The sequence below is a fragment of the Gobio gobio genome (genome assembly GCF_949357685.1).
Source record: "Gobio gobio genome assembly, chromosome: 18".
Classification (NCBI taxonomy): Eukaryota; Metazoa; Chordata; class Actinopteri; order Cypriniformes; family Gobionidae; genus Gobio; species Gobio gobio.
Genome location: NC_137111.1, coordinates 22,245,511 through 22,260,127, shown reverse-complemented (window position 1 = coordinate 22,260,127; position 14,617 = coordinate 22,245,511). Strand labels below are relative to the sequence as shown.

The 14,617-nt window shown below is 37.3% G+C and overlaps 1 protein-coding gene across 1 annotated transcript in view; it reads right to left on the bottom strand.

Annotated features, from left to right (window-relative positions):
- pcnx1 (pecanex 1) overlaps window positions 1–9,863 on the bottom strand; it is a 41,939-nt gene extending 32,076 nt beyond the window's left edge. Inside the window, exons 1-4 of the mRNA XM_079842961.1 lie at window positions 9,586–9,863; window positions 5,493–5,707; window positions 4,112–4,217; window positions 2,961–2,994 (exon numbers count right to left, since the gene is read on the bottom strand). Of these exons, the coding sequence (XP_079699087.1) occupies window positions 2,961–2,994; window positions 4,112–4,217; window positions 5,493–5,707; window positions 9,586–9,738 (508 nt within the window). The 5' untranslated portion in view covers window positions 9,739–9,863. The remainder of the gene's footprint in view (window positions 1–2,960; window positions 2,995–4,111; window positions 4,218–5,492; window positions 5,708–9,585) is intronic.
- Window positions 9,864–14,617: the final 4,754 nt, after the last annotated feature.

Here is a 14,617-nt window from a genome sequence, read left to right as displayed (position 1 = left end):
CTGGTGGATCGTAACCGGGTTGTAAGTACTGCTTCAAAATTCCAAAAGAAGAAACAGGAGCAAGAGACAAAAAATAGAGAGTAGGCAATTTATTGAAAACTGCATTTAAACTCAAACAGGCTGTTCCTCAGCTGATCAAATGTTTAAGACCATAGCCTTAAAAAGTTCAAATCTGCTTTCATGTCTTTTTCCTTTAGGCAGTCACACTGTCATGATCTCCTGATGGCAAAGGCAAAAAGGCTTTCTCTCTTTGGACATGGCAGGATTGTTGAGCTGCACAAGCAAGGCCTCTAGCAACGCGCTGTCACTGCCAAGGTTGGACGCAGTAAGACAGTCATTTTACATTTCTTAAAAGATCCTGAGAGTTATGGGACAAAAAAATGCTGGAGGATCTGACGGGTTGTCCGTGCAGACACAAGCCGATCCTTGACCCAAATTAAGGCCCTTACTGATGCTGACTGCAGCCCAATAACCAGAAGACGGCATCTGCGAGAGAAGGGCTTAAACACCAAAAACATTTCTGTGTTCAAAGGACACGTCTCCTCCCATGCCACAAACTTGTCCGTTTGGAATTAGCAAGGGAGCACCAAACATGGGACATTGAAAGGTGGAAGAAAGTTTAAAAAATTTAACCTGGGCGGTCCTGATGGCTTCCAACGTTACTGGCATGACAAGGATATCCCACCGGAGACGTTTTCTACACGGCACAGTGGAGGAGGCTCCATCATGATCTGGGGTTCAGGTTGTGCAGGGGCGTCAAACGCTGGCTATGTGGACATGTTGCAGCGGGCATCCCTCTTGACTGAGGGCCCTCGTCTGTGAGGTAATGACTGATCTAAATCCCATTGAGAACGTTCGGGATGGATGGCAAGGGAAGTCACTGGTCTAGACATCAGTTCCAGACCGTGGATGCCCTTCGTGAAGCCATCTTCACCACATGGAGCAAAGTTCGTTCCCACCAGCCTCCTGGAAACAGTTGCATCAAGCATGCCGAAACGAGTGTTTGAAGTGATCAACAAGAAAAGTGGGGCTACTCACTACGGAGTCCTTTTTTGACACTTAGTTCTAGGCTATGGTCTTAAACTTTTGATCAGCTGATGAACAGCCTTGTTTAAGTTTGAATGCAGTTTTCAATAAATTGCCTACTCTCTATTTTTTGTCTCTTTCTCCCATTTCTTCTTTTGGCATTTTGAAGCGGTACTTACAAGCCGGTTACGGTCCACCAACATGAAATGCGAATATTGTAATGTTTCCCCCATTCTTAAGATTTTGTTCAGGACGTGTGTGTGTGTGTGTGTGTGTGTGTGTGTGTGTGTGTGTGTGTGTGTGTGTGTGTGTGTGTGTGTGTGTGTGTGTGTGTGTGTGTGTGTGTATGTGTGTGTGTGTGTGTGTGTGTGTGTATATATATATATATATATATATATACACACACACACACACACGTCCTATATATATATATATATATATATATATATATATATATATATATATATATATATATATATATATATATATATATATATATATATATATATATATATATATATATATATATATATATATATATATATATATATATATATATATATATATATATATATATATATATATATATATATATATATATATATATATATATATATATATATATATATACCAATCAGGCATAACCATTATGACATTGTGTTGGTCCCCCTTTTGCTGCCAAAATAGCCCTGACCCGTAGAGGAATGAACTCCACTAGACCCCTGAAGGTGTGCTGTGGTATCTGGCCCCAAAATGTTAGCAGCAGATCCTTTAAGTCCAGTAAGTTGCAAGGCGGGACCTCCATGGATCGGACTTGTTTATTGAGCACATCCCACAGATGCTCGATTGGATTGAGATCTGGGGAATTTGGAGGCCAAGTCAACACCTCAAACTCGTTGTTGTGCTCCTCGAACCATTCCTGAACCATTTTTGCTTTGTGGCAGGGCGCATTATCTGCTGAAAGAGGTCACAGCCAGCAGGGAATACCGTTTCCATGAAAGGCTGTACATGGTCTGCAACTATGCTTAGGTAGGTGGTACGTGTCAAAGTAACATCCACATGGATGGCAGGACCCAAGGTTTCCCAGCTGAACATTTCCCAAAAGCATCACACTGCCTCCGCCGGCTTGCCTTCTTCCCATAGTGCATCCTGGTGCCATGTGTTCCTCAGGTAAGCGATGCACACGCACCCGGCCAACCACGTGATGTAAAAGAAAACGTGATTCATCAGACCAGGCCACCTTCTTCCATTGCTCCGTGGTCCAGTTCTGATGCTCACATGCCCACTGTTGGCACTTTCGACAGTGGAAAGGGGTCAGCATGGGCACCCCAGTGCGATGCACTGTGTATTCTGACACCTTTCTATCAGAACCAGCATTAACTTCTTGAGCAATTTGAGCTACAGTAGCTCGTCTGTTTGATCGGAGCACACAGGCCAGCATTTGCTCCCCACATGCATCAATGAGCCTCAGAACACCCCACAAGAGCTGCAGTTTTTGATGCTCTGACCCAGTCGTCTAGCCATCACAATTTGGCCCTTGTCAAACTCGCTCAAATCCTTACATTTGGTCATTTTTCCTGCTTTTAACACATCAACTTTGAGGTCAAAATGTTCACTTGCTGCCTAATATATCCCACCGACTAACAGGTGCCGTGATGAAGAGATAATCAGTGTTATTTACTTCACCTGCCATAATATTAGGCTTGATCGGTGTATATACTAATAGAAATAGTTTAAAATGTTTATGGCAAAATATCCAATGTCTAATTAACAAATTGATCAAGAGACGAGATGAGTATTTGTTTTCCACAAAACAAAGTCATACAGGTTTAAATGAGGGTGAGTAAATGACATATTTTTTTTAATTTTGAGTACACTATTCCTTTTTTGTTACTAGATACTAATATTGTCAGAGGTTTTAAAAAAGATCTCACGTTTGGTTGTGACTGAGCCTCCATGGGATGTTATCTGTAGGGAGTGAGAAAGAGATGAAACAAGCTCTGGTGAGTCATTTACATGAGATCATGATGTCTGTAACTTCCCATCACTGTTACTAATTTAGCAGACATGCACAAAAACACATCACAGTCATTTAATCACAACATAACCAATAAGACTTCATTTTCAGCCTGAGTTTCTACTCTACTCTACTCTGACCGAAACACACACACAGACAGTCTGGGACAAGCAGTGCTATAAGCCAGAACATAACACCCCTGAGCGTTCACCAATTATACAGCAGCGATAGATTCTGACTGAAGGATTGCCCTCAAACAGACACAGACTCTAAACCAGGACTTCATAGAAAACTTAATTTAGAAAAAAAATGAATAATCGCAAATTTGACCACAAAATTAGTGCAGTATATGCAGAAAAGTAAATAATACTAGGAATTTGTAATATAAAATATTTTAATATTATAACCATTTACAACATAATTTTTTTCAACATTATTTACAACATATATTTTATTTATATTCCTATGTATTATAAATATTATATATTAATATAAATAAAACTTTTTTTAAATAAAAATATATTTCTATTTAATAATATATATTATTAAAGTTTCAATATCCATATTAAAGTTTATTATAAATGTTCTCCATGGCATTTTTTGATGTTCTGGAAAATAATATTAAACTTTTTAAGGTAACTATCGCAGGGGTGTTCATTATTATTCATAACCACAAAGCAATTATTTCAATCTCATCTTTATCTAATTTATAGTAACATTTGTAGTCATCAGCTGTTAGTAAAAGGGATGTGCCTTTTTGTGGTAATGACTTTCTTAACTTTTACGAACCAAACAAAAGCAATGCAGGTAAAAAAGCAAAGCCCCCTTCTGGATCCCAATTCCTATGGAACTTTGTTTCCACCATTGAATAAAAAAAATGTAAAAAAGGTAATTACTATTTTTTATCTCGCAATTCTGACATTATAACTCACAATTTCAAGTTTATATCTCACAATTTTGAGAAAAAAATATCGCAATTATCCTTTCCATGGCGGAAACAAGCTTCCATACATTTTCTTACATGCATGAAAAAGAAAAACGTAAATGTAAATAGACAGAAAAACACACCTGATGACTGGAGTCCATTCCTACGTAAGAGTTCCGTGAACTGCAGTCAACCGGTGGCGTCTCCTCCCGTGCAAAATCAGACATCTCTATTCCACCTCCTGGATCCCTGCACACACACAAAAAAGGTTAGTTACCTAGCAACACACTAACAGGAACAGCCCGAGGGTTTGAGAGAGTTAACAATGTAATTTATGATCAAACTTGCACAGCAGCTCAGGCGCCAGGAGAGAGGAGATCATTTCTAGCGTCTCTCTCTACCTAATGTCTGCCACCCATTAGGCAGAGAGCACCCTCCCTCTTTTCACTTTTTGGGAGATTATAATAATATTTTTAGGAGGTTTATTTTGATTGGCCCCCCAGAGAATAAAATGTAGTGGTGAATTGTAATCCCGGGGCTAGAGCTCACCTACCAACGTCTGCCTTTTCCATTCGTTTTTCTATTCTATTTGGTGTAGCTAGAGCTAGTTTCGTTTTTTTTTTTTTCATTCAGGAGATACACGAGGGTCTTTGGAAGAATTAAAAACACAAGCTCTTCAGCTCAGGGGCCTCAAGCAGAAATATCATATATTTTCTTAATTAGTTTAAGTACAGACCTGAACAAAACGGGAATGTCCCTCCAGATGTGTGTTATAGTAAATTTAAGAGGTTCTCGATTTCTCTTATACATATAGATAGAAATGCAAGAAAATAAGTGTGTTCTTTTCTCATGCATGAAAAGTTGTTGATGCCTGTAAAAAAAACCCTCATGATTTGAGTGTGTTTAATGTGTTCTGACTCGCTCAGCAATGCTTGCTCTTCTAGAAAATGTGCAACCGAGCACTTGTTTCACCTCTGAACATTTGCAGGCTGTTTCTGACTCTTCTGAGCTAACGAACAAGAGCATCAGCTTTGTGTGTAGGCTCTATATCAGTTCTCCTGATTCACTCACTCCTTCCCCTCCTCCCTTTTTCTCTCTCTCAGTGGGTGATGAATGGATCCAGCATGACAGCAGATTAGCTCTCAGAAACATCCCTACGTACCGCTGAGCAACAGCGTTGTCCCTTAATCAAAACTTTGTTGAGCAGAATTAGAACCTTTCAGAGTGGAATCAGAACCTCCATGTGGAGATTCACACACATTCCTTCCAGAAAAGATCCAAAACGTGACATTCAAAAGCTTTTCTTGAGATGATTCAATACATTTTCTAAACTGAATCAGACGCTTTCCTGTGAAGATTTAAACCCTGAGATGATTCACAACATTTATTGAGATGATTCAAAACCTGAAATGATTCGAAACTGTTCTTGAGCCAAATCAGAAACATCTTAAGCTAAATCAGACTTGTTTAAGCTGTGCAGCCACTTTTTGTAATGGCTTTTGAGTAACCATATATAATTCTTACCCAGGCCCGTTTGAGTGTTCTTGCCGGGTGCCCGTGCCCTCTCGTTGGTGCTCCGCCCCCTGTATCCGCCCCTCACTTCCTTTGGCGCGCAGCTCCACTACCTCCCCTTCATCCAGCGCGGTGTGCAGGCGATAATTCACGGCCTTCAGCAGCACAAACATACCTGCTATCACCCCACAGTAGATACCCACAATCACCATGGTGGGGGGCAAGGCCTACAGAGAGAGAGAAAGACACACACACAGCAAGAGATTTTAAATGAGAAAAAAACAAGTCATTTTTGTGGTTTTGTGCTCCTTTACAATATCATTCTAAATGCTGTTGATTATTATAAAGAAATAACTACTTTTATTCAGCAAGGATGGATTAATTTGATTAAAAGTGACAGTAAAGACATTTATAATTTAAAAAAAGATAAATTTCTCTTTAATAAATGCTGTTCATTTGAACATTCTATTCATCAAAGTATAAAGAAAAATAATTTCTCCAAAATATTAAGCATTTCTTATTATAATTAATGTTGAAAACAGTTGTGCTAAATGGTTTCAACATTTATGATATATGAGAAATATTTCTTGAGCACCAAATAAGCATTTAAAATGATTATGAATAATGGCTGCTCAAAATGTAGCTTTGCCATCACAGAAATACATTTTAAATTATATTAAAATAAAAGTTACTTACATTTGTAACAATATTTCAGAACTTTACTGTTTTTACTGTACAAAATGCAGCCATTTTTACATTTGTGTATATAAAATGCAAAAATCTTACCCACCACAACTGAAAGGTTGTGTACAATCTTTAGATCTATTATTGACCTAATATTTTCCCATCAAGAGATTAAAAAACCTTACCGATTACAACTTCTGAAGGGTTGTGTACAATCTTTATTATTTTTCCCATCAAGAGATTAAAAAACCTTACCGATTACAACTTCTGAGGCGTTGTGTACAATCTTTAGATCTATTATTGATCTATTGTATTTCCCCATCGATTAATTAATAAAAGAGCCACAACATTTCAAGAGACATTAAACCGACTTTAAAGGTCCCGTTTTTCGTGTTTTTTTGAAGCTTTGATTGTGTTTACAGTGTGCAATATAACATGTGTTAATGTTTCATGTGTAAAAAAACACAGTATTTTTCACACAATTTACTTATCTGTATACTGCGGTTTTCACTGTCCTCAAAACGGCCTGAGAATTTCCTCGTTCTATGAAGTCCCTCCTTCAGAAATACGTATCGAGTTCTGATTGTGCCAGCGGTTCCCGTGTTGTGATTCGACAGCAGCTTAGCGCACGTTGCCCGAGAAGGTCACGCCTCTTACCATAACGGGGAGATGAACGCACTCAAACTACAGCCCCTGAAGGCCAAACAAAGGTGATTTGACTCCGGGATGAAAATAACAGCGCGTCTGCGCCAATAGCCTTGTGGGCAGTGCACCGACATATTGCGCAGTTGCGCTTTGGGCGTCCCAAGTTCGAGTCCCGGCTTGTGGACCTTTCCCGATCCCGTCCTCCTCTCTCTCTCTCCCACCTTGCTTCCTGTCAACTAACTGTCCTATCATAATAAAAACGCGCACAAAAAAAAAAGAAAAAAAGAAAATAACAGCGTCTGATGGTGGCGACAAACGCAACCGAACCGAACGCAACACTCCCTCTTCTCCACGAGGGAGCAACAAGACCACGTCCCCTTTTTCGCGTATTCTTGTGGGCGGAGGTTAGTCAACAAACTGCTCTACTGACGTAATTAAAGCAGGAAATACCAGGATGTAGTCCAAACCGGCCGTTCGCTGTAGGCTTCGAAAGGGAACTTCTGTTAAATAAAATATCTCGCTTGGCATTGAATTTTGAGCTTTATAATTTTACAGGTATTATTTATGCTCTAACAGCAACATTACACACTAACTAAAGTTTGAAAAATGGGATCACCAAGAACAGGACCTTTAAAGCAAACCAAGGCATTGGGGGTGGGGGGAGGGGGGCATATGTGATATCCTCACATATTTCAGCCTATTAACATCCTTGTATAAATATCATATACAAATATAGGACTCTGTTATACAGAGTTACAGGGTTATGAAAAGGGGCAACAATATTTCAGTCTCAACCAGAGGGCAGAAGCTAAAAACAGCCTGGCACTGAACGGACATCTGTGGACAACATACTGCCCTAAACACCTCTCCATATCTAACACACTCATATTCATCCTCAAAAAAACAGCGGGGGGCACATTCATTAGTTGCTTATTGATACAGTTATTATTACAGCACTATTGCAGGACTTCAAGTGATATTGTTTAGCTGTGGTTGAAAGGCATTTAAGTATTCAAGCAGAACCTAGATGGATGGATCTGTGCAGGAAGTTAAATATGGACGGAGTGGCACCAGCCGCTACATCTGTACACAGATCTAATGCACAGACCTGAGACCTCACTCACAGAATGGGCATGGCTTTAAAAATAATACACATGAAAGTCTCTTTTTATAAATAGACTGCAAACAGGAGTATAATGTTTCACAGTGAAGAGTCGTTATGATAAAGATGGAATCTGCAGATTTTTCTGTGATGACTGGAATATAATCTGGGAAATTCTGCGGAAGTGGTTTATGGTAAAATGTGGCAAACAGCTGAGAGTACTGCACTTTTGTGAAAGCGTAATAAAAATTAACTGATATATTTAATAAACAAACCCACAATGGGTCGACGGGAACGGGTTGAGCTTTGCGAAGAGTGAAATATGCTTTTTTTTTCTGTGTTCGCGGTTCAGCTCATTCTTGTGATTTAATTAAAACTCACTGTGGATGTTTGAGTGTCCGAACAATTCACTGATAAATCCTGATTAGATCACACACAGACAATACCATAAAATACATTACTATCGGCATCTGTGGTTCTGTGAAGAACCTTTAAAATCATTCAATTATTGATTTGGGTCTGCAATATTTTTCTGAATTAAAAAAATAATACTTTTATTCAGCAAGGACACATTAAATAGATCAAATGTGACAGTCAAGACATTTAAAATGTTTTAAAAACTATTTTTGAATAGATTCTGCCCTTTAAAATTTCTGTTCATCAAAGAATCATGTTGAAAAAAAGTGTATACGGGTTTCCACAAAATATTAAGCAGCACAAGTACAACATTGATAATGTTTCTTGAGCCACAAATCATCATATTAGAATGATTTCGGAAGGATCATGTGACCCTGAAGTCAGGAGTAATGATGCTGAAAATTCAGCTTTGCATCACAGGAATACATTATGGAACTGTGGAACCTTTGCATTGTACTAAAGGTTATTTGTAGTACTTCTGAAGATTATTAAAATGTTCTTCATGTTACACGTATGTTAGTTGGCGGTGTATATAAGAGAATATATTTCGATTTTCTTTTCCCACTCAATGGAAGTCAAACAGTTGTTGTTAACCGACCAATGTACTTCAAAATATCTTGTATTCCACAGAAATAAAGAAAGTCATACAGGTTTGGAATGACATAAGGAACTAACCCTTTAAAGCAGAGAAAGACTAAACACACACCAAATCTCATGACATCAGGTCTAAAATACCCAGCTGTCAAAACCAAAACAAAGACTCATCAAGCCAGAACTGCAACTAACCCCCATTGCTGTCGGAGCAGTGACAGGATTAACACACTTTTTGACCAACACATTTCCATTACTTTTCCGATTGTTTGTGAATAATTGAAATTGTCATAATTATTATTATCTTTTAAATAAGAGATTACAGAAATTGCACTCACAGAGCAATTTATGTTAGAGCTGAACGTAACTAGAAACCAAATAACGTTACACTACACTGTAGAAATTTCCTTGACATTTCCTGCTCTGGAAACCACAATTCCAATCACAACATTCCCTGATATTTCTAGGTTTTCCATGGCCATGGAAACCCTGTAGGAGACATGAATAAATAGAAACATAGCCTGTGTGTACTGGAAATGGATGTACAGGGATCATAGAGAGAGAGAAAGAGATTGAGAGATGGATAAAGAATGAGGAAAAGATAGAGATGGGCTGATAAGGACAGAGGGATGGAGAGAAGAAGAAACCGACGGTTGCATCTCTCACCATATAGAGCGTGAACGGGAGGCAGAGCAGCAGCAGCCACAGGTAAAGGTGAAGCGCGTTCACGAAGGTGTTCTGGTGGGGGTCGTAGTACCATCCACCCGTCACCGACGCCCACACGCCCTGCCGCAGGATCTGCAGGGTCTGCGACCCCATATTTACCCCCCTAACCCCTCTCTAGCCGTCTAGCAGGAGGTACGGCGCTGGCCCGTCGAGCCCCGTCGCAGCCATCTTCTTCTCTGTGGTCCTCCAGAGCTGCGCTTCCCGTCCCATCGTGCTCTGCGCGCACCCGGCAGCTCGCGCAGAGAGTGGAGCTGCGCGTGCCAGAGATACAAGTTATTCTGCAGCGCCTCCGAGCGGTGGACGAGAGTATTGACGAACAAAAACATCTGGGGCGATACTGTTGAAAGCTTTGATTTTTTTTTTTTGTGCAACCTGTTTACCTACATACATTATTTAATGAATAAACAATCACATCCTCCCAGTGTGTTGGTATTTGAAAAAGAAAAAAAAAATCGTGGAAATATTTTTAAATATATCTATCGTACCATTATGCATGTATACTAAGCGCGTATGGATATTCGAAAGAAATGGTGGAAATATATATATTTTTAAATATGACGTAAAAAATATTGTGCATTTATACAGAGAGCGTGTACTGTGCGAATAGGTGCAATAAATCAGGTCGAGGTTAGCAGTATTTGGGTCGAGCTAATTGTCACTGTTATATGAATAAAACTGAATTCTCATCAGAACATATCTGCTGGCTACGAGTCTGTTTTTAGTGCACTAAATTTTTTTTTTTTTTTTTTTTTTTTTTTTTTTTTTTATTGACAAAAAACAGCAAAATACAAAACTCTCGTAGGGGAAAGAGAATATACACATACATGTAATTACAAATGTTGTCAAAATACAAAAGTTAATAACTAAACAGAAAACAACCACAAAACAAAAACAAAACAAAAGGGGCTAATTAAAAACACAAATCAATGGCAAAAGGCTAAATATACTAACGTTAACATTTGAAGCGGCACACACAAAGGGAGATTATTCAAAACAATAGTTTCCTAGATATGTCACTACACATTTTTATGGCAATTTTAGTTGATTTCATCTTTTTCAGTGAGGTAAAATATAATTTAAAATCATTTATAAACCAAACAAAAGAAGGCTTAGAACATCTCCACTTACTACAATGAATATGATATTTACCCATAAGAATAATCATATTGACTAAATCTGATACTGACGAATCTAAATTATCCATGTAAAAGAGGATGTGTGTCAAGGTGAGAGTAGGGATATTATCAATCTTAAGTGATATCCAATTGTGTAGTTCGGACCAAAAGCTATTGGACATGGGGCAAAAAAAGAACATGTGTTCCAAAGTCTCATCAGTCATCTGGCAAAATGCACAGGGGTCTACATCAAATTTAAATCTTTTTCTGAGAAAATCCGCAACCGGATATGTTTTATAAATTATTTTAAAGTGAGTCTCTTTGACTTTTGGGGAAATGGGCCATTTAATAAATTTAAAATGTGATTTTCCTATGGACAATGCACCCATATTCTGAACCTGTACACACAATCCTCTGTCATAATCGAAAAATAACCTAGATTTCAAAACATTATTAATATATTTATTATTACATTTACTGTCAACTAAGATACAATTGTTAATAACTAAATTTGGTAAAGTTGGTAAGGGTCTTCTTATTGCATACAACAATGTGTTTCGAATTAACTGTAATAATGGGACAGGTATTGCTTTACAGATCTTATTGTATTCTCTATAAGTACAGTTTATGTTATATTTGTCTAAGAAGGCTTCATGTCCCAAAAAGTTACCATTTTCATCTATAACATCATTCACAAACACAATGCCCTTATCATACCAATCATACCTAAACAATGATTTCCTATTAATCATAATGACCCTATTATTCCATAAGGTGGATTCATGTGGAGAAAAATTATGGGCGAAGATCATCTTCCAGTATTGAAGAATTTGTTTGTGGAATTTTGATAATTTAACAGGAATTTTGGTCACCTCAAAATCACATTGCAAAAGAAAATCAAGCCCTCCTACCTTTTTAAATATATGTCTAGGAATGTGAAACCACATTGCATCCGGCTGTGATAGATATGTTTTCAACCATTTAATCTTAAAGGTCCCAAACATTGATTCAAAATCCAAGGCTTTGATACCCCCCATATCATACTCTTTAACAAGCTGTGATTTCCTAATATAATGGGTTTTGTTTTTCCACAGGAATTGAAAAATAATTGAGTTGGCTTTCTTAATATTACCGGAAGAAACATACAGGGAGTGACATGGATATATTACTTTGGAAATACCTTCTGTTTTAGATAGAGTAACCCTACCGAATATAGTGAGGTCTCTGGAGAGCCAGCGACTTAAGGATTTCTTCATATCAATTAATCGGTTAGAAAAATTAACATCTTCCCTTCTGATAGCATTTTTGGATAGAAGTATTCCAAGATATTTCACTTCAGATTTAACCTCAATTGAAGATATGATGGAATCTGTTGATGAGTGAATGGGAAGTAGCTCACATTTTTTAATATTGAGTGTTAATCCTGAAGCTTTAGAGAAGATTGAAACTGAATCAAGGGCAACATCAATCATTAATTTATTCCTTAAAAGCATTACGGTGTCGTCTGCAAATTGACTAATTCTGAATTCCTTATCAAACATTGAGATTCCATGCAAATCGGGGTTATGATTAATGAGGATGATAAGTGATTGAGTGGCTAGAATAAACAGTTTGGGAGAAATCGGGCACCCTTGTCTTATCCCACGGTGCACCTCAAACCTAGGAGTTATACCAGGATTCAGGGACACAGAACTATATATGTCAGTATAAAACATCTTAATTATTTTACAAAAATTATTCCCAAAACCTAAAAAATCTAATACTTCAAATAAAAAGCCATGTTCAACAGTGTCAAATGCCTTGTAAAAATCGAGAAATAGAATAAAGGCATCAGTATCAATAATATCTCGATAGTCAAGCATGTCTAGTAATAGTCTGATATGATTATGTATATTTCTACCCCTCATGAAAGCTGATTGACACTCATCAATAATACATGATAATCCCTCATTCAGACGATTATCATAAACATGTGCCAGTAATTTATAATCGTTACAAAGCAAAGTAATTGGTCTCCAATTATCTAACAGAAATGTATCTTTATTAGGTTTGGGAATTAGAGTGATAATACCATGTTTCATAGTAGGAGAAAGATTACCTTTTGATATGCAATCTAAATAGGCATTATAGAGCATTTCTCTGATATCACTCCAAAAGAAGGATAAAAACTCCACAGTTATCCCGTCTATTCCAGGTGATTTCCCCTTAGACATCTGTCGAACTGCCAAGTCTAGCTCCTCAATTCTTAGCTCATCTTCCATAAGTTGTTTAAAGTTATCATCCATTGTCTTTTTAAACCCTTGAATCTTATTTAAGAAGAAGCAACAATCTTCTTTAGAAAAAAGTGATTTATACAAATTACAGTAGAAATCTTTGATTTTTTCGTTTACTACTTCTTGACTTTCAACAATAATATCATTGATTTTTAATTTCTGAATTTTTTTCTTTGACTGTCTTTGTTTTTCCAGACTAAAAAAATAGGAAGAGTTTTTTTCCCCTTCTTCAATCCAGCGAGCCCTTGAACGAATAAATGCACCCTTGGCCTTTTCCAGATATATATTATCAAGATGGGACTGTAAATTGTTCAATTCAGTCTGCTCTTCCACTGTCAAATCACCTTTACTGCACAATGTATTGATATGACTAATGATGTCTCTTTGTCTTGTCTTTTTAAGTCTTAATGCTTGTTTACTTGTCTCAATAGCTATCTGTTTAGCTTTGAATTTGAACCATTCCCATTTACTCATAAAACACATTTCCAATTCATTTACTTCTTTAACCAATTGTTTAACTGCATTACAAAATTTAGTATCTTCCAAAAGGGTATTGTTAAATTTCCATATGGAGTTTATGTTATTCTCTCTTCCACCCGGTGAAAGAGTCAAATATATTACACAATGATCAGTCAGGGGTGATGCTGAGATTTCACATCTGTTTACCTCATTCACTATATTGTCTGAGATTAACCAATAATCCAATCTTGAGCACTGGCGATTTTTAGATGGGTTAAACCAAGTAAATTGTTTTCTGGTTGGGTTTTTCATTCTCCAATAATCTATTAGATTGGCCTTTGTGATCAATTCAACTATTGTTCCATCAAACGTGTGGCAGTGTCTCTTTGATGGTAGGCGGTCTAGCCAAAGATCAGGGGCCAGATTAAAATCTCCCCCAATTATTACTCTATTCGTTGAAAAAAGTATTTTCCATTCTTCTAAGCACTTATTTAAGAATGAGAAGAGATTATTGTTCTGTGCTTTGTTATTATACCCATACACGCATAATGCAATGTAGTTTATGCCATTCAATTCTATTGCAACCATTAACCAATAGCCGGTAGAGTCACTCTTATGGTCAATAATTTTCCCAGGAAATCTATTTAATAAGATCATAACTCCTGCTGAGTGTGACGTTCCATGACTGAAAAAGATAGAGTCTCCCCATTGCAATTTCCAAAATTTTGTGTCAGCCTCAGCTGAATGGGTTTCTTGCAAAAAAACACAATTAGCTCTTTGCTCCTTACAAAAAAGAAAAATAGCCTTACGTTTTACATTATCTCTCAACCCCCTAGTATTTAACGAAATAAACGACAACATTTAGATAGTATATAATCTATAAACAATGCACAAAAGAGTGTAACGATGCGCAGGAATGAGTAATTAGTCCTAAATCAACATATTTAGTGTCACTAACCCTCTAAAACATAAAAAATCGAGGAAGAAAAGGAAGATTATTTAACCGAACAGCAACTATCTCAAGAATCAACTTCGCCTTTGTTGTAGGCTACTTTTCTTAATTTTGGCAGCCAAAAGGCTAATAAACTACCATACCAGACAAAACATATATACATATATATATGT